Here is a 20436-nt window from a genome sequence, read left to right on the forward strand (position 1 = left end):
TTCAAAGTGAAACTTGAATTGAATTTGGAAAAAAAAATATGTTTCTTAGCATTTTAAGTACAGAGGGAACATGTTTGTAGGTTGTATAGCATGTGTGTGAGAGATACAAACCATAAAACTCAGTTTGCTACAGGAGTTAGGAGCTATCATTACTTTTGGGATTTTAGAATGGGGCTGGATTTTGTCATTTCAATCTGATCAACAAAAATATTTTTTATGTCATTTTCTAAAAAAAAATACTTTTGCATATACACACCAAATAAATGTACTTAGTTTATTTGTGTGGCAAAACAGATGCAGATCAAAAACATTATGTAAGATTTGTTACTGGGTGATCAATGAGCAACAGTGGTCGTATAGAAGTTTAATAGTACTTGAGTACTAAAATATGAGCACATTTTTGTTCAAAATAACTTTATGCCATTATTTTCTTGTTCCATTTTTATAATATTACGTTAATGATTTTCTTTTTGTTTTTAGTTCTGTATACGGTAATGTAACATCAAACACTATTATTTTGTTATTTTAAGGAAAGGTTCAATAAGAAAATGTCAGGTTGAAATTTATGACAGATTTTTGAACCTCAAACCTTCACAATTAAATTCTTATCTAAGGGTTTACTAAAACATTTTCTTTTATTTTTTTGTCATTATAAAATACACAACCAACTAAAAGGTTCAAGTCCTGTAAACTATTAATTCAAAAATATGTTTGTGCATATTTGTACTAGGAAAACTTGGCTTTTCATCAATGAAAACACTGACTGATCTGCAGTCATATTTGCATACAGCAGAGGGCGCATTGAGCCTGCCGTAATTTTGTTGTTTTCATCCTCTAAAACTCGAGCAAAGGGTAACAACAGACTGCTCACTCATTCATATTAATTTCTTTTTGGTTAAAATCTGTTATTTTCTTCCTATCAAATCAGGGTTGAAATTAGACTTCACAGATTAAACTTTTAGCAATAACAGAGTTTTCATAACAGCCTGTCTTTTCATATCCAACTTTGTCTCCATGGGTTTTTCATCATGATGCTATCTGTTTACATTCAAAGCAGATGACGACAGTATTGCCCTAAGAACTTGTTCAGCAGGTTTTCCAGTTTCTGTTCCTGTCTTATGACCTCTCATGCCACATTTTTTTTTCCCTCTGGTACTCTTTCCGTGTCTCTTACTTCTCAGAAACACGATGGTCGACTGGGTGTCACCTTTTTTAGACATATAAGGTTTGGAGGAAGGAGTGGTTCATCTTCACCACCCTGAAATACCACACTGTTTTAAAGTAGTGTCTCTTAAAACTTAAAACTAAAACTCTTGTTTAAATATGCTGTTTGTGTTGTCATGCAATGAAATACAAATACAAAGTCTGAATAGTCACAACACCTTAGTATCAGTCACAACACCTTAGAGTATTGTGCTAAATATATAATATCGGTATTGTAGATACAATTAGTGGTAGTTCAAGTTTTCCAGTTTGAGAAAAATCTTGAACAATTACCCCCCCGAGAGCAGCAGAAGGAAAGTATATTCACACTTTAAGTCAAGGTCATTCAGAAAGTTGCCTCCATGTGAGTTCATACTGAAAACTGACCTGCTGATCCAGTTGGACCTGCACTCATCAGTATGAATGCTCTATTCATTATTGACTTTTAGTAATTTGGTTATTTTATTTTTTTAAGATGGCCTGATGATAAAATCACACAACTCTGCTTTGTTCTGAGGTTTAAAAGCCTCACGATGGGACTGATCATGGACAGTTATAAATCTGCATAGAAGCAGGATGTGGATCCTCAAACACAAACACTGTAAGCAGGACTATAATTCCTGCTGCAACTAAAGTTTCTGGCTGGTCATCTTTCACCCTTACAGTCAAATATCCTGCCAAAAAATATCCCAAAAACTTGATTTATTTTTTTTCCAAACTGCTTGAGAACATTTGTCCAAGTAGTAGGTCTGTGTTCAAACAGCAGACAAATATGATGCAAGTCAGATTATTTGGTCCATATGTGACCGACAGACAACTTTTTCATGGCAGTCTGAACGACTTAATTACGATCTTTTCACCGCCCATAAGTACCTGATCTGTGCCACTTCCATAGGTTATAGAAAATTGGATAAGTATCTGATTGTCTTAAAAGCGTTTTAAGTCAGAACGTTCATGTCGCATTTTATCCAACTTTTCTATCAATGATGTAAAACATGCATCGTAATTCTGCACCAGCAGAAGCCAGACATAAATATGGATGTAAACAATGGATGAAAGTTATAATTATAAACATATGAAAGAAGAACGTCACTGAAGTGAATCACATCATAAACCCACAACTTCTGGCTTTGTGTACACAAACAGACCTTCCTACAGACAATTCAGTTAATGCTCAACAAAATGTTGTGGTTTATTGTGCTTTATTTTTATTAGCTTCCTTTGTGTTGTTACACTTACAATCTTGTGACAATACTGTCAGTTCCCTTTGCTGAATAACTTTAAAAGTGATCCATAAATGGCTCCATCCATTATTACTCCCGTAAACAGTGGGCTGCTGTGTGACATCAACGTTCTTCTTCTGTGTATGCAGAAGAAGAACGGTCGTAAATTATTCACACACAGAAGTCAGATTGTGATTAGCATTGATCCTAAGGTGAATATATGTATGTGTGTGTATGTTGCGGTAGCAGCTTTGTTTTTTTGTTTTTTTATACATACTTCTATATCTTGTAAAAAAAAAACAAAAAAAAAGTCCCAATATTTATGTTTACAAAGTATTTCTTACACTGCTTGAACTGTTTTTGGAGTTGGCTCTTTTTGGCCTGTCTGTTTTACAAGGCTCTACATCAGATAGTGTCACTGCATGTGATGTCACCCTGCTGGTCATTGTCATCGTCACTATAACTATAGTTATAGTGACAATTAATTGTTATAATGACAATTAATTGTCACTATAACTATAGTTATAGTGACTATAGTGTCACTATAACTATAACTATAGTTATACATACAATTTTAACACTGCATAGATTGAGGAAATAAAAATAATTTAATTTTCCGTTTTAGTAATTTGAGTTACAGCAGTTTATTTAAAACAGGATTTCTTTGCGAAGCACTTGATTTTTAACAATGTTTTTTGAACGGTAAACTAGCTGGGGAAGGAACAGCTAGTTTAGTGACTAAATCTAAAGCTGTAGATTTAGTCACTACCGAACACCTGGGCAGCTATGTTGACCTGGCAGGTGACCCATTGTCTTTTATCACATGTACATTGTTCGTGTTATGCATGACAAGGAGTGCTGCCTTTTTGTTTTTTTAAGAGACAGACAAATGTAGTCAAGTTTCCTTGTACTGAAACCACTTGTCATCTTAAAGTTGAGATAATTCCAACCAGCTGGGTGACATCGCATGCATCGTGACACTATCAGATTTAGAGCCTTGTAAAGCAGACAGGCTAGGTAGTACCTCCATTAGACAAGAAAGACGAGACGAGGACGTACTTTTTACGCTAAACCATGAAACAGAAGCTGGAAATTTTAGCCCTGGTCCTGGGCTTCTTTGGCCTATTTGGGACAATAGCTGTTACAGCTCTGCCTACCTGGAAGGTCTCTGCCTTCATTGGGGCTAATCTTATAGTCATGGAGGAACTGTGGGAAGGTCTGTGGATGGCCTGCTACAGACAGATTAACGTCAAGATGCAGTGCAAGGTCTACGACTCATTATTGATTCTCCCAGCCGAGCTGCAGGCGGCCAGAGGATTCATGTGTGTCTCCATCGCCCTGGTTTTCAGTGCCTTGATTGTCACAGCTTTTGGAATCCAGAAGAGCAACTGTTGTGGTGACAACATGAAGAACAAAAACATCGTTCTGGCTGTCGGGGGATGTTTGTATCTGATTTCCTTTCTGACCACACTCATTCCTGTCAGCTGGGTGAGTGACTCGATTATCAGGCAGTTCTACAATCCAACTGTGCTGGACGCTCAGAAACGAGAGATGGGACAAGCCATCTTCATTGGCTGGGGAACTTCTGGTGTGTTACTGGCCACTGGAATCATCCTGCTCGTCAGACACAGCAAACGAAGATCCAAAGAAGAAGACCTCTACCATGATGTATACATTATGGAGGAAAAGAGTGCCATCAAAGAGGACAGTATATATCTCCCCCAGACAGGATCCGGCTTGCATAAATTTCAAGAATATGTGTAAATAATTGTTAATTTTTGTTTTCTGCTGAATGTATTTATTTGCATTTAATAATTACAACATGTAACCTAAAAAAAACTTCAAAATTAAGGGCTTTATTGACTCATAGGTGTGGCTACTTTACTACAAGCAGTACTGGTAACAAATGTTCTTTACCATTCCACCAATTTTGTACATAAAAAGTATTAATTTATTAAGAGTATTTTTTTTATTTTACTTTAATTTTTAACAAATGTCCTGCATGTTCTTAATGTATTTGTGCTTTAATAAAATAATTTATGTTAACTGCTCTTGATGAATTTGCTTTTCCATCTCAACATGGGTCACTATACATTAAAACAATGTTTGTGAGTCAGTCAACAGTCATTTAACCAACTTAGTTGACTGCACTGGATTAGAGCCGTCAGTCTGAAGCATTATATTAATAATGTTTTTAAAATTTCCTATTAATCAAAGCAATCAATTTAATGAAGGCTTGGAAGGAAAGCCCGATGTTCCTCTGTTTGTGGTAGTTGTGGGGTTTTTCTTGCTGCAGTCGCACATGTTCTCGCCGATCACATCTCAGAAAAAGGAGAGATGCAAACTTCATCTTCAACCTGCCCATATTAGCAACTATGCCCGCTATAGATGGAACTCTCATTCCTCCCAAGATGCTTTGTTTAACAAAGAAGACAGGTCATTTCTATTTTAAAATAATACATTTTAAATAATTTAACCATTAACAATAATAACCTTACTATTTATGTATTTACAAATAAAAAGCCAGAGTATTCAGAGGGAAAATTTTGTCTAAATTAAGAAATAAAACAAAATAGGCCTCAGTTTACTCCTAATTACACCAAAGCATCTATTCTATTATCTGATGTAGCTTCCTAAGATTTGAATTTAACTGTATACTAAATGGTATTTATAAATGTTTATTTTTTTTAAATGCATAAGTTATATATTAATGTTATGTAAACAAATACATGTGATTAAAAGAGGTTGAAGTAAAGGTGATTGCATTTGAATAACATTGAAGCAGTCAAACATGTGTTTGATTGTTTCCATACATATCTAGGTAAAAACGCAGCAGACCAAACATGTCTAACCTCAGAGAGCAGTCACTATTTACTATCTACAATATTCTGTTTTTATTCTTTCTTTACATATTCTTTTTTTTAAATGAGGCATTAGATGCAACTTTCCTGGCATGTCAATAGCTGCTCATCAGGTAGGTTATTTTATGGATAAATGTTAAATGCTAAAAGATATTTCTCATGCCATCACAAAAAAAGGATCTTTTGGGATTATTAGCTGAAAATGAGGGTATCCTTAATTACTCATTTGTTAGGAGAAATTACATTTTAAGATACCAACAGTTACAGCAGTACAAGTCAAATACTTTACGTATTAAAAAATCCCTAAAATAAAATCGAATCTTTTTTTCCAGATTGGATTTTTGACGTACATTGTAACTGGTAGACATGGAGTTGTATCACTAATTCACACTGCTAAGCAGAGTGTATAATGAACACACTTATTGTTTGCTTATATTTATCACGGTCCTCTCTTGGGCTCCAAACTTACTAACCACCACTGCTTCATACAAAGTTGATTAGCCACAACCCGATTAGAGTTTTATAAAAATATGTGACAAGTTGAGTTCAGTTCTTGACAGTGGTTGCACCCATCAGGGCTACAGTTCCAAAACAAACATGGCATTGTTTAAACAGCTTCTTTAATGTCAAATAAACTGAGGTTAAAAAGTTCTGAGAGGTCAAAGTGGTCTAATAAAAATAACCATTTCAAGGTCAGTAAGAATAACATTATTCTTTTTGCACCTGAAAATTATGAATTTGAAGCTATCACAATAAATATATCAGTAATACTTCAATGTGTTAGCAAAGAGGTGAGAAATTCTGGCAAGTGAAACCAATCCTCCTCATGTTTCTGCATCCAACACCTTCTCATCAGCTCACTTTACATAGAAAATGTAGAGGCTTTGGGATCTGTGACCAGTTTGTCATCCCTATAAAATACATCTCTATAAGTGCATTTATACAAATAAGTTTGTTTTGTTTGCTTTGAAAATTGATACGTATCCAAAACTAAATATAATCATGATTCATGTATATTTGAACTCTTTCCCAATCCTGTGTAAATTACATATTTTTTTGTTCTTTCTCCAGCTAATATTTCAAACAGAAATTTATTATCTTCAACTTATCAAATGATTGCACTTTTCATATGTCAAATTAAAATCATATCTGATCATTTACTCTCTAATGTTTCTGGCCTTAGAAACATCACACTTAATCAGGGTGCCAAAACTTTTATGAAGGTGTGAATATTTTTCTCTTATTCATTTTTTACATGGTTTTATCATAGGAATCTACCTTGAGATTCTTAAAGAAACAAGATTAACTTTTGCATAAAATTATAGTAAGCTTACCATATAGTTTCTTAAGCTTAAATGAAGCTCATATATTCTATACTTGTATCCAAATAGAATTACTTTTCGCATCATATTAAAGAAACAACAAAATCAAGGTTTAAATACTTTTATTTGAAGTCTGATATATACTTGTTAAACAAAGCAGATTATAGTAATAAAGTCTCAGTACTCAGAAGCAGTTTTAACAGGAAATGGTTCAGACACCTGCAGCTGATGCAGTTATTTAGAGCTGCTGAGAGCTGCGACAGGAAGAGCAGGGCCGTGCAGAGACCACTAAAGGGGCAGGTGCTCAAAAAAAAGGGCACATCTTACTGCATTCTAGGACAGAATATTAGCAAAGCCACTCAGCTTTCAGAGTTTAATAAACAATGATAAATTACAAAATTGTGAGATATACAAATAAAGCTAAGGGAAATCTCTATACAGAGCATACAACTATGCATGTATAAGATATTTTATTGTTATAGGAAAGTATTGCCATATTCAAACCCACAATTTAGCAAGATATGTAAATCAGAGCTAGTGGTCTAGCTCTGATTTACATATTTTGTCTTTACTGAACTTAAAAATATAAATAAGGGCACAGTGCAACCTTTTAGTGTACTGTAATCTATAAAAAAAAGAGCTGCTCGTTTGCTGCAGTGGAGATGAGGACGGTCCATTCAGGAAAGCAGAGCTGCATCAAATTTTAAGATGGAACTGCAAAAAAAAGAAAAAAACAAAAGCAAAAATTGAATTGTTAATGCATGTCACCATGAGAAAAGCCTACTGAGTTTTGCTTTAAACATTTAAATCACACATTTGTCTCATGAAGTGATTTTTTTTGCAAAACAAACTTATTTGTGCATGTCAGAAATCTTTTCTTGATATTTTAAGTTTTTGTTTGACTCAAAGTTTTGCTTGTGACTCCCACGAGTCGTGGGCAGGACGCAAAATCGCAACAAAAGATTTTTGATGTGTGCAAATTAAAGTTTATGTTTGGCAAATAACTTTTTAAGTTCACAAGACAAAAATTAGTTATTTAATTAAAAAAAGTTTTTTAAACAAAACGATTTGGTTATAAAAAAGAAATCATTACAATTTCAAAAGTTTTGATTATAATTTTATTTTACTTAACTGAGGTTAGTTTATTTTTTCCCATTGAATAATTGGGAAAAAAATTTTACTGCATACTCTGCGAACCAGACCCAAAACTTAAAGTCTGGGTTGAGTTTTTCCCCCTTCATTAATTACACACTTTATATCTATCATGGTAATTCAGGGCGAGTTATTTTTAATTCTAAATGAATATCCTTGTTGGACTTTTATTTAAGTGTTATTCTCCTTCAAGATACWTTTACCTAACGCCAGAATAAATGCAATGTACATTATGCAGCAAAGGAAATTAGAAAATCGGACATATATCCATTAGGGAGATAAGTTTTGGACGGGCAATGAGCCCCTATTGCATAAGCGATACTGAAGAATGACTGATCATTAACGACACAAAGAAGAAGCTTTTTTGTTATCAAGCTTTGCTAGCAAAGTCATTAGCTAGCAGCTAGCTAATAGCGCAACAACAACAGCCTAATGTCTGTATGATGAAAATACTGAATCGATAGATGAGAACAGTTTTTCCTCACCTGGCTGTCTCCTCCCGCCCAGCAGTTCTTCAGAGAAAGGCAGACGCAGAGGCCTGTCAGTGTATGTTGTATTTCATTACCTCTCTGCTTAAACCGCGACTCCGTGCTGAAGCAGAAACGATACTTCAACGTTTTCCGTAATCTGATAAGTAGATTATTCACCAAAAATGTTTTTTTTAATAATTCACCAAAAACTGTTCCGTAATCTGGAACGTTCGCTATGTTGAGCTCCAGTTAGCCGCTTTATCTCACTGCGCGAGAGGCAATTGCGTCATGGGCATAAGATAAAAGGTAACAAGGTGACCGGATGGCTTATTATGTTGTACAAAAAACCCAAAATAATTTTAGTACATGTTATTATGTGTCAGAAGAGGGCTTAGAAAATAATACCAAAAAAAAAAAAAAAAAAATTTGACCAAAAGGGCACTTGGGGGCAAGGAGCAAAAGGGGCAGGTAATCAAGCACCCCCACCAACCCTCTCTGCACGTGCCTGAGGAAGAGGCCCGCTCCGTTTCAGTTTGCAGGACGTTGCTTAGACATGAGCTAAAGGTTAAGTTTTTTAACACCTAAAGAATAAAATAAGATATCAGCTTAGAACATCTGCTGATCACAGGGGACATTTTGACATCTACCCTTGGAAAATGAGCAAACAACAACTTAAAGATACACTTCTGACCTGAGTGGATCACACCTCCAACTTGTTTTTTGACCGTTCACACTTCCTTTTGTTTTCAATGTGTTTCTGAAATAACTTGTCAGATGTTCTTCGGAATTGAGTGACGTCGATGTCTAGCAGCTGAAAATTTCCCTTTTCACACCTGCTTGTGGAAGACTATAAATCTGGGATGTAACTTTACTTTTATCAGAGCCCACTCTGACATTGTCAAGTGTCTCTCCATCTGCAGATGTTATTAAAAGCATTTGTTTCTTGTAAATTTTTGATTCTCAGCAGCCTTATTTTGAAAAATCATCTTTTAAAGATTTTTCACTCCACACATATAACAAAAAAACAAAGAAAAAAACACTACACAGTTGACTGACAGTCAGAGCAGTTTCATTTGCAATTGAACAAGGAGTACTCCTTTGTTACCACCTGTCTGATGGGTGCAGGGCAGATGAACCAGTCAGGCTGCATTGCATCATTTGCATGTTTTTGTGGGTGTATATGTTGTGTTCATCATTCTTTCCTTCAGACTTGCCTCCGGAGCTGTAAGAGTAAAGCCAGAGAGAGCATCTTTGGCTTTTGCTTCCTGCGATGGCCTCTTACACAGCCTACAGTGGCTATACCAAGCCACCAATGTCCTATGCCGGGTCTTACTATGACCCAAATTTGCAGAAGCCACCCCAGACCTACATAGATTACCAAGATAACCCAGATTACCAGGACTCTGTTTACGAGGAAAAGAAAAGAGCTGAGAAGAGGAAACGCCGTAATGAAGTCTGCTGTGAGATTGTGGCTCTCGTCATTGGTTTTCTTGGACTGATAGGAGTAGCAGCGGTGACTGGCTTGCCCATGTGGAAAGTAACAGCCTTCATTCAGGAAAACATCATTGTGATGGAAACTCGCTGGGAAGGTTTGTGGATGAACTGCTACAGACAAGCCAACATAAGGATGCAGTGCAAGGTGTACGATTCCCTGCTGTACCTGCCACCAGATCTCCAAGCAGCCAGAGGCCTCATGTGCGCCTCTGTGGCTCTCTCATGCTTCGCCCTGGTTGTTTCAGTGGTGGGAATGAAATGTACCAAGATGGTGGACCACCGTGCTCGAACAAAACACATTGTCCTTGTGACTGGAGGCTGTCTCTTCCTCATGGCCTGTGTCACTACCCTGATCCCAGTGTCCTGGACTGGCCACGTCATCATCCAGGACTTCTACAACCCACTGCTGATTGATGCCCAACGAAGAGAGCTGGGGGAGGCTCTGTACATCGGCTGGATGTCGTCTGCTTTGCTTTTCTCAGCTGGAGTGATCCTGTTGTGCCGCCATGCTCCACGCACCAATATAGAAGAGGAGAGGGTCATATACAACCCTGGAAGTATCTATCAACCTGCATACGCATACCAGCCGTACTCATACCAACCAGAATACAACTACCAACCTGCATACTCTGCACCCCCACCAAGATCTGTGGGATATGCTCCGAGTCAGTACTAGGTGATTTTTGGACTTGATTTTTAAACCAGAAAAACATGGCTCAAATGAAAAGGATGATGGAGTGACAAAGACAGGGGATAACTAGACAAGACCCATTTATTAATTTAAAAAGTCTATTGCTAAGACTGAAATGTTTTATGAATGTGATTGAGTTTGATCATGAAGACCTTTGCCGAAATGATTCTTTGTTTTACTGCACCCATTGTGTGGGTGTTTTGCATCCTTCATAATGATAAAGCAGCAATGTGATAACGATGTGTATAGAATCTGCACGCATGCTCATTTGAGTTAAAATTATGCACTAGCTTTTTTTCATACCTGTAGGTAACTTCTGTTTACTTGTGAGAGTGTATGTATATACTTTTTTTCAAAACCGATACTGAAAAATTATATCAGCTGTTATACAAAATAAAAAATGGTAATAAAAGTTGTTCGTTTTCATCAGTTTTATTTCTTTAACCCAACAATCATTTCTCCAAAAGCTTTTGTTTGTCTGAGAATCTAGATATTCCTGCCGAAACTCCGGTTGTTTGACTTACGGGTGTGTCATCTTAATCATTGCCAGGAGAAATGTGCCCAAACCAGTAAAAGCAGGCTTTACAAGCACATCTAAAAAAAGCACAGGCACTGAAAGATTACGTCTCAAAAGGTGCAACTTCCAGATTTTAGCTACAGACTGACATGACAGACAAGAAGAAATTGTCAATACAATTCAGAAAGAACACATTGTCAACTTAAAAATACACGATTAAGCAATTATGCAAAAATATTAAAATCTATTTAATTATGTCTACAAAAGCCCTTAAGTGTGAAATCTGAGATTTTTGTTGTCATATTACACAATATCATAATGACGTATAGACTTTTACGAAAACAGGTTCATGTATGAATGTAATAAATAAAATAATAATCTCCCAAATAATTAAAATTGAAAATAAATAAATAAGTGTAAAATACAATTTAACAAGCAATTTAAAAAGCAGTAAAAAATAGCTAAATGTTATATAAAATACAATATTAATTGAAAAACACTTAAAATTCTAGTAAGACATAGTTTAACATAACAAAAATGTTATAGGTTACACAATCATGGGGGGTGTGGGGGGGAATGTTGTCTTGACAGATATTCAGCAGACAGTCACCAACATCCCACGGATTTAAATTTTTTATATATACATTTTTAAGATCATTTAAAGAACTAGTGGATTTTATTATATAGCAAGAGTTTGGGGTAGACTTATAGGTTGTCAAAGTGAGGGAGATTGACCCTTACTCCCATGAGAAACTAAAAGAATGATTGAAATTGGATTTTTTTAATACAATGTTTCATGTGATTCTCAGAAATGCCATTATGATTAACCTGGAATGACAGGGCTTGTAGAAGCAGCCCAGATGTATTGATGATTTTAAAGATAAATAATTCTGTGATCACTATAAATGCAATGATAATCATAAGTAAGTATGCAATCTGTTTGAGGTCAAGGGAAGCGAGGAACTGAGAGGAGACGTGTGTTGGCCAATGTGGAACAAGGAGCGCAGAGACAGAGGCAAGAGAGAGTAAGTGCTGATCGGTAGAATCGCCAGGGAAGCAGACGCAGGCTAAAAGAAAGAACTGAAACAGATGGGCGAGGGGAAAGACAAAGTGCTGGGAAAGTGGCTGGTGAGCCACCCTGGATTAAAGCATCTTGGGAGGAATGAGAGTTCCATCTAAAGCAGGCATAGTTGCTAATATGGGGAGGTTGAAGATGAAGTTTGCATCTCTCCTTTTTCTGAGATGTGATCGGCGAGAACATGTGCGACAGCAGCAAGAAGAACCCCATAAAGTCTACCACAAACAGAGGAACATCAGGCTTTCCTTCCAAGCCTTCATCATGCTCACATTAAGACGGACTAATGGCCCTGCAACAAAGCACAAAGTGAATCTACGACCTGCAGTCAGCCAAATGTTGTTTTGCATATGAGGAATCAACCTCTATATAATTTTGAAAGACTCTGACTTGGGCCTCTATTGTTGGCTAAGGCAATAGAGGCCCAAGGCAAATAACCAAGGCAAAAGCAAATACTCTTTTCTTCAGCAAGGACTTTGTCATTATCTAGTATCTAGGGGTCACAAACAATCATCTCTGAGGGCTGCTTGCTCTCTGTTGCCTGGTCCTCCTGCCTGAGCTCATTTCTCCAATAGACCAGCATTGGGGTTTGAAGTCCATGATGCATTTCTAGTATACTGCTCTTCTCAGCCCGACTAATTCATGGGGAGGAAAGCAGGGTGGGACACTCAGATTTAGGTCATTAGAAACCAGGAGAGTCTTCCTTGACAGGTCAGTTTAAGTAGAATTATTCTCAGTCCTGAACAGTTTAATATTCATCATGCTTAGGAAACTCATATTACCCGTCAGATGGAGATCTGGTAGTGTGTTGCTCCTTCGTAGTAGGAGGAGTAGAGGGGAGGGGGTATGCATGTGAAGCAATAAGATTTGGTCAGGATGCAGTGTGGGTAGGGTCGGTGCTTTTAAAGCTACCACATATAAGCTAACTCAAAAGAGTTCAAAACTGCTCTGTTTCTCCAGAAATAAGGACAGAAGCATTTTACCTGGCTAAAGGAGAGAAAAAGAAAACAAGACATTCTGCACTTGTTGTTCCAAAAACAAGGGCCGAAGCATTTTACCTGGACCACTTGTCAGCAGCTCAAACTAAAGTTTTTTTTTGTTTGTTTTGATAGTTTTTTTAATTCATTTTGGAAGTCAAATTTACTGATAAAACCTGCTGAAATCAGCAGATAAAATGCTAATATATTATAAAAATATTATTGACTTACATAAAAGTCTTAGCTTTTTCCCCTCAACACTTTCTTGTAAAGAGATATCCTAGAATGTAAATGGATACCTCTAAATAATCAAAGTAGCAGCGTACTGGTGTTGGTGTACAGAGGTTCAAAACACACAAAGGACTCCGTCTCCTAGCTACAGGTACAAATTCCCACCCCTTCCCATTATAACATCCAGTGGGAAGAGGTTGTACAAGGGAACAACCATCTGCTCCTCCTCCATCTGACTGAACTGCCTCTCAACAGAAAAAAAAAAATACTGCACTGAGCTGTATCCAAATAGTCTCCAACTGCTATTGCGCCTATAAACTTGGATGAGGGACTAGAGACAGGATGGCCAACTCAACATTGGAAATAGTGGGACTTTTATTGTCCCTGATTGGTCTGATTGGAGCAGCTGCAAGCACCGGAATGCCAATGTGGCGGGTCACAGCCTTCATTGGGGAGAATATCATCGTCTTTGAGACTCGCTACGAGGGTTTGTGGATGAACTGCTTTCGCCAAGCTAACATACGGATGCAGTGTAAAGTCTACGACTCTCTGCTGGCCCTTCCCCAAGACCTGCAGGCTGCAAGAGGGTTAATGTGTTGCTCTCTGGCTCTGGGTGCCATTGGTCTGCTGATCAGTTTGGTCGGGATGCAGTGCACAGCGTGCATCAGGAACAACGATCGAGCCAAGAGACTGGTCCTCATCATTGCAGGAAGCATGATTTTAATGGCTTGCATTTGTGACCTTATTCCTGTGTCCTGGACAGGCCACGTCATCATTCGAGACTTCTACAACCCGTTGCTGATCGATGCTCAGCGCAGGGAGCTCGGAGAAGCTCTCTATATTGGTTGGGTGGCAGGTGCTTTCTTGTTTGCTGGAGGGTGCATTTTTATCTGCTGCAATATACAGTCTGAAGACGAAAAACCAGAGAAGTACATGTACTCAAAAATCTCAGGGCGCAGGGCCTACACCCCACAGCCACCACTCCAGCCTCTGCCTCAGCAGCTGGTGTTTATCCCTCGATCCGAACCTCACTCAGTGCTGTCAAGACATCCGTCAACCGTCTACAGTTATGAATCTAGATACCCCCCCTCTGTGCACAGTGGAGTTGCTTATCTGTGAACCCTTAATTTTTTTTTTTTTCTGGCTTGATGGTACAAGGTAAAAACACTTAAATTCTTAGAGGTAAAATGTCAATACATTTTATGTACTCATTTAACTGTACTTATATATTTTTGTAAAAAAAACAAAACAAAAAAAAACAGTTTAGATTAGGTTAGAAGCTTACAAGAGATAACCACTCATGTTTATGTATAATTGTTTGTGCAAGTGAAATGTTATACTTGTATTGTCAAAATGGGGCAAAATATTGAAAATCTATATGTGGTGTATATCTATTATGCAATCTTCAACCATTTGGTAATGTAACAGAAGTGTATGTGTGTTCACTGGTGAAATGTATTTTATTGCTGGCGTATGATCCATGCAGTTTAAGTGACAAAAAACATTTTAAATTGTGTTTTACGAGCCAAAACTTCACCAGAATTACAAACCTCAAAAAGGCCTTTGTTTTCCCCAAACTTCCGGTACCAGTTTCACCCAGTGTTATTTACAAATTCAAACGGCAGGTGTGCCATAATGACTTATAAAGTACAAGTTAAAACAGTGGCTTTGTTACACTGCATCTAACAGCTATGTAAAAAAATCAATTCAAGTCTATTTAATCTGAATATTGACTAAAGATAGGCATTCTGTAACGCTTTCCTGGGAGCTACTGAATAGGAAGCACAAGCATGAGATTCTCAGATAACACTTCTCACTAAGGGCGTGGACGCAAAGGGAACTCAACCAAGCCAAGTAAACAGACAAAGGGATCATGTGACCAGAATATGCAAGTCACTTTGAATTTAGACCAACACATCCCTGTTATTTTGTTCGTTGAGCTTCAAGTTTAGAATTTTTTTTTTCTGCAAAGTGTATAAATGATCAAGTTAAGCTTAAAAGTTGCAGCATTTCAATTTCTAGAAGCAGCACAACTTCTTTCTGCAACCTTAAATACAATGAAATGATACTTGCATATGTGTTCTTCTATTTCAAACAAATACAATTTCAAATGTAATAGTAATAAATGTAAATGTAAATGTAATAAATGTAATACTGGACTTAATATGTCAGAAAATACATGATTTTTCATATAATGTGAAACTCATTTCTTCACCTCAAAGCTTGACTCTGCTCTCTGGTGGACAAAGCAGAAAGCTTTTACAGTTGTTGATTTTACAGTATACTGATTTTTGTTTGTTTTATATGACATTTATCACATTTAAATAAAAATCTGACATTGTTAATTGTTGGAGTTGTGCATTATTTTTACTCAGAAGTTATGTTTGAGAAAAATGATCAGTGTCCTGCCCACATGAACTGCTTACCTGTAAACACAAAATAAGAACACATCCTCTTTACCTGCATCTCTCCAAGCCAATCAGGTGATGGTAAAGCATCTTTCCCATAACAAACAGCCTCTTTCAGCAAACGGTTAGGACAAAGCATCACTGCTTGGACATACCTTCACCTTAAACAAATTTTTTCTTTTAAAGATCCTGATAAAGAGCGACAGTAACCATTTTTCTCTTTTTCTGCCTACAAGATCATAAAAAGTTTTGGACTTGAATAAAAAAAACAATGATTCGAGGCATCTCTGAGATCGCAGCGATGTGTGTTGGACTGATTGGGCTGATCGGCGCCTCTGCTACGACTGGCTTGCCTATGTGGAAGGTCACCGCTTTCATTGGAGCAAACATCATTGTGATGGAGACGCGCTGGGAGGGCTTGTGGATGAATTGCTACCGACAGGCAAACATCAGGATGCAGTGTAAGGTGTACGACTCCTTGTTGTATCTGCCCCCTGACCTGCAGGCTGCCAGGGGTCTGATGTGCTGTTCTGTGGCCCTGTCAGGGGTAGGGCTCTTGGTAGCTCTAGCAGGGATGAAATGCTTTTCCTGCTTTCAAGGTAGCAAATGGGCTAAAACAATTATTCTAATGGTTGCTGGAGCAATGCAGTTTATGGCCTGTATTTGTGTTTTTATACCCGTGTCTTGGACTGGTCATGTCATTATAAGTGATTTTTACAATCCACTGCTGATTGATGCCGAGAGAAGGGAGCTGGGAGAAGCTCTTTACATTGGTTGGGTGACGGGAGCCTTACTTTTTGCCTCAGCTTTACTGTTTATCTGTAGACGGATACCCTCAGAAAAAGGGTCATTTGATGTATATCCCCCACTTAAACTGCTGAATTACAGGACAGAGGCGAACAGATCTGCAATGACAAGCTATCACCCCGTCTCCAGCATTCCAAGCATCCAGTCGAATGCACATCAAAGTTCTCTTGAGATCAACAGCTTGGTTGGGCAACAAAACTTACTTCCTCCACAAAATGTCCCTCAAGTAATAACAAGCAACGGAGCCCTGGTAAACCCAACTATTGTCTACACTCCTGGTCCTCCTGAAAATGCATCAATCCTCTATGAAAGAAGCATGGCTCATCAATCTTCAGTGCGGAGCTCTCGCCACCCTGGAAGCATATACACTCCAGGAAACTCTCCATATGCGACCCAAAACCCCACTCTGTATACAACTTACACCGGCAATACACCTTCATCTTTCCAGTCAAGCTTTCATCCTGTTGCACAAACTCCTGTTTTCATAGCCTATAAGGAATCCATGGTTCACCCAGAGTCTCGCAGCCTCAGCCACAATGGAGTGTACATATAAAGTAAAGTTTATATGTAAACTTATGTAAACTTGTATGTAAAAGTAAAGTTCATAAAAAAGAAATTTTCCTGAGCTATAAATCACTTAAGATCACATCACTCTGATATGGGTTTATTTCTTCAATGTATCAAATCTGCTCTTGGGAACATAAGTCTATTGTATTGTGCTTTTTTGCTTTTTCACATTTTTGATTGTTTTGGTTTATTTTATATAATGAATTTGTAGTAAGAATGAAATGAATCTATACTTATTACTGTAATTATTTTTGTCATAACTTTAAGAGTACAGCCTGATCAATACTTATTATTGGAAATTGTGTCACATTTTTATGAAATTTAGGATCAATGTAAAAATAATCATTTTGTGATTTTTTTATATATATAATTTTGTACTGTTTATTAAAAGGATATCCTGATATGTAAATGCTTCACTTCTTTTTTACAGATTGGCCTGAGACCCAAAATATAAATGAAAATCTAATGGTGACAATATTGAAACACACACATAATTATGTAAAACAAATGAAAAACATACATTTTGTTAGTACTTTATGTCTACAATATCACAAATATTGGTGGTGTCTTTCATTTTAAATGTCAGAAAATGCCAGAAACTTCAATCCTACTTGACATACTATGAACCTCCTATTTCATCAACTCAAAGCTCTTCTCTGCTCCCCAGTGGACAAAACAGGAAAGTGAGTCGTGTTTAAGGAAGTCTGAGTTGTTCATTTTACTGTGTGCTAATCTTTCTTTGTTTTGTATCACACATAATTACAGAAAAAAACAGACCTTTTTAAGTCAGCTATGGCTGTCTTTTTTTTTACTTTGGCATCATCATTATTATTATTATTATTATTATTTATTTATACTGCTGAAGAAACTAACATTCAAGTGCTATTCCCCCATGAACTGCAAAAAAGTAAACACAATATAAGCACTTATCGTCTTTGCCTGCATTGTCAAAACACCATTGGAAGCTGGTTTAATTGCTGTAATGCCATCAAATGATTTTCCACTAATTTAAATTCTTTTCCACTTGATTTTTTTTTTTTTTTTCAAAATTGATACTAAATTGAACAACATATAAATGCATGCCACATTTTGGGATGGGTCAGCTAAAATCCATCCTAATTTCCATCATGGTAGGCAGTGCCAAGTCACACTAAGGGGAACAGCTAAGTGTGGGGAGGAGTAGGAGATGCACCTACCTAAGTAAAAATAATTATTGTTTATTACATTTAAAGTTCTCTTAGTGAACTGCGCGAGTTTAGAGAAGATTTTCAACTTTTGTTACCGTTTCAATAGCAGGTGGAAATTGAATGGCACTCCAATGAACTGAAGAGGTCAATTCCCAATGTTCAAACTGTAATTTTCCTCCAATTAACTAGAGCAAACAGTCATACCTGAGGCTAATGTTTTGTCAACAGTAATTTTTTTTCAAAAAGCATTGAAAATTAATGTAAAATTAAAACTTATGGCTAACAGAGTGACTTCTATAAAACATTTAAATACAAAAAAAGCTACTGAAGTTATGGATGGTTTTTGCTGGTGTTTCATAAACACAGAACATACAGGCATTGTATTTACCCAAAAATCCCTGAACCAATCAGGGGGTTACACAGCATCTACCCATAATAATCAGGCTATTACACCAAGCTCGTGGAAAAGATTCACATTGCACTAGACATGCCTTCGCCTTAACAAGGCACGTTCTTTAGCTCTCAAATGTTGTGCTAAGTAGTACGAAAATATTAGCTGTAAATGTGAGCACGGGACTCTTGGATACTAAACAATGACTCAAGATTTATCTGAGGATTTTCTGCACCGGCCTCATTGGACTGATTGGTGCGTCTGCTACGACTGGCTGGCCAATGTGGAAGGTCACAGTTTACAGTGGAGAAAACAAAACTGAGATGGAGAGACGCTGGGAGGGATTGTGGATGAACTGCTACAATCAGGCAAACATCAGGATGCAGTGTAAGGTGTATGACTCCTTGTTGCATTTGTCCCCTGATCTGCAAGCTGGAAGAGGCCTGATGTGCTGTTCAGTAGCCTTGTCAGGGTTAGGGGTATTGTTCTAGCAGGAATGAAATCCATTCCTTGGTTTCAGGATATCAAATGGGTTAAAACTATAATCCTAATGGTTGCTGGTGGAATACAGTTCATGGCCTGCACCTGTATTTTTATACCCGTGTCATGGACTGGTCACGTCATCTTAAGGGATTTGTACGATCCACCACTGACTGAAACCCAAAAAAGAGAAATGGGAAAAGCCCTCTACATCGGTTGGGTTACTGGAACTTTAACCTTTGCCTCAGCCTCGCTTTTTACTTGCCGATGTTTCCCCTCAGACAACAAACCAACTATGACAAGCTATTACCCCGTCTCAACCCTCAAGTCAACAAGGAATTCTCACAACAGCAAAACTTTAGACCTACAACATTCTATATCACTCCACAATGTTGCTCCAGAAATGACAAACAGTGAAGAGCTGGTGAAACAGCCAGGCTGGAAGCATTCATATTCCCGGGAACTCACTGTATGGGAACTCACTCTTCTAATAGAAATAAAAAACTATGTAAAAATACAATAATTATGCATCTCGAACCACCCCTGTACTTCCACTCTTAAACCACTAGATGACACCAAAAGAAAGCGATGCGAGCCTGGACACATGGTTGTATATCTCTAAATGTTATGAAGCGGGTGTTAGAGGAATACTTCTCTCCATCCACTGTGTTCCATGATTATTTTTTGATAAAAATTACACATAGGAGGAATAATTTAGAAATACCAAACAAGTTTATACGTTACACAAGTATGTGATGAAATTGTTTTTTTTTTTCTAAATTTGGATTTTTGCTTAAGTCAGAAAATTATAATTTAATCTAACATTTATTTAATTACCTACAGGTAAAATTAAATATATATACCTCATGTATTTATGTTTTCATCTAATTATATATGAGGCACAAGCATTTTAGCCCTAATGCTTCAAGGGCTAAAATATCCATCAGGACCGGTGGGTCTGACAAACTTCTTTCTCAAACCACTGTTTTAAGGAATAAAGCAGATTGAAGTAAAGTAACACTAACATATTGCATTTAACTTAAATATGGTGTCATATAAGCAGTCTGAGATAGTTAATCTTATCGGGAGCATCTCCATGCAGTTTGTGGATTAAATTTGCATTTCCATCAGGACTGGAGCAAAGATTTAATCATTCCTCGGTGTACCAAAGCAAAGATGTTGTTGAGGTCGAATGTTGCCAGATTTGAAGTTAATCTTCAGAACGTATCCATGTTTGGAGATCAACGGCTTGGCTGTGCCCTCAATCGAGCGACTGTGTGGGGTGGAGGTGGTGGTAGTGGTGGGGGTATTCGGCAGTGTCAAATCAGCCAAAGGCACATGCAGTTAGAGCAGAAACAAGACAGGCTTGATTTCAGAATA

General features: G+C 37.3%; 4 protein-coding genes and 1 pseudogene across 4 annotated transcripts; all 5 read left to right on the forward strand.

Annotated features, from left to right (window-relative positions):
- The first annotated feature begins 3113 nt into the window (after nt 1–3113).
- On the forward strand, nt 3114–4497 carry LOC103474992 (claudin-8-like). Its single transcript, XM_008426337.2, has one exon. The coding sequence runs from the start codon at nt 3501–3503 to the stop codon at nt 4188–4190; it is 690 nt and encodes a 229-aa protein (XP_008424559.1). The 5' UTR covers nt 3114–3500; the 3' UTR covers nt 4191–4497.
- Nucleotides 4498–9418: 4921 nt separating this feature from the next.
- On the forward strand, nt 9419–10831 carry cldn8.2 (claudin 8.2). The gene has a single exon (XM_008426336.1). The coding sequence runs from the start codon at nt 9502–9504 to the stop codon at nt 10399–10401; it is 900 nt and encodes a 299-aa protein (XP_008424558.1). The 5' UTR covers nt 9419–9501; the 3' UTR covers nt 10402–10831.
- A 2480-nt stretch (nt 10832–13311) lies between these two features.
- Nucleotides 13312–15561, forward strand: cldn8.1 (claudin 8.1). Its single transcript, XM_008426335.2, has one exon. It carries the CDS (start codon nt 13559–13561, stop codon nt 14333–14335), a length of 777 nt encoding a protein of 258 aa, XP_008424557.1. The 5' UTR covers nt 13312–13558; the 3' UTR covers nt 14336–15561.
- A 129-nt stretch (nt 15562–15690) lies between these two features.
- On the forward strand, nt 15691–17292 carry LOC103474989 (claudin-8-like). The gene has a single exon (XM_008426334.2). The coding sequence runs from the start codon at nt 15896–15898 to the stop codon at nt 16982–16984; it is 1089 nt and encodes a 362-aa protein (XP_008424556.1). The 5' UTR covers nt 15691–15895; the 3' UTR covers nt 16985–17292.
- Nucleotides 17293–18778: 1486 nt separating this feature from the next.
- On the forward strand, nt 18779–19547 carry LOC103475194 (claudin-8-like; annotated as a pseudogene).
- The last annotated feature ends 889 nt before the right edge of the window (nt 19548–20436 follow it).

Source organism: Poecilia reticulata, linkage group LG13, assembly GCF_000633615.1.
Source record: "Poecilia reticulata strain Guanapo linkage group LG13, Guppy_female_1.0+MT, whole genome shotgun sequence".
Taxonomy (NCBI): domain Eukaryota; kingdom Metazoa; phylum Chordata; class Actinopteri; order Cyprinodontiformes; family Poeciliidae; genus Poecilia; species Poecilia reticulata.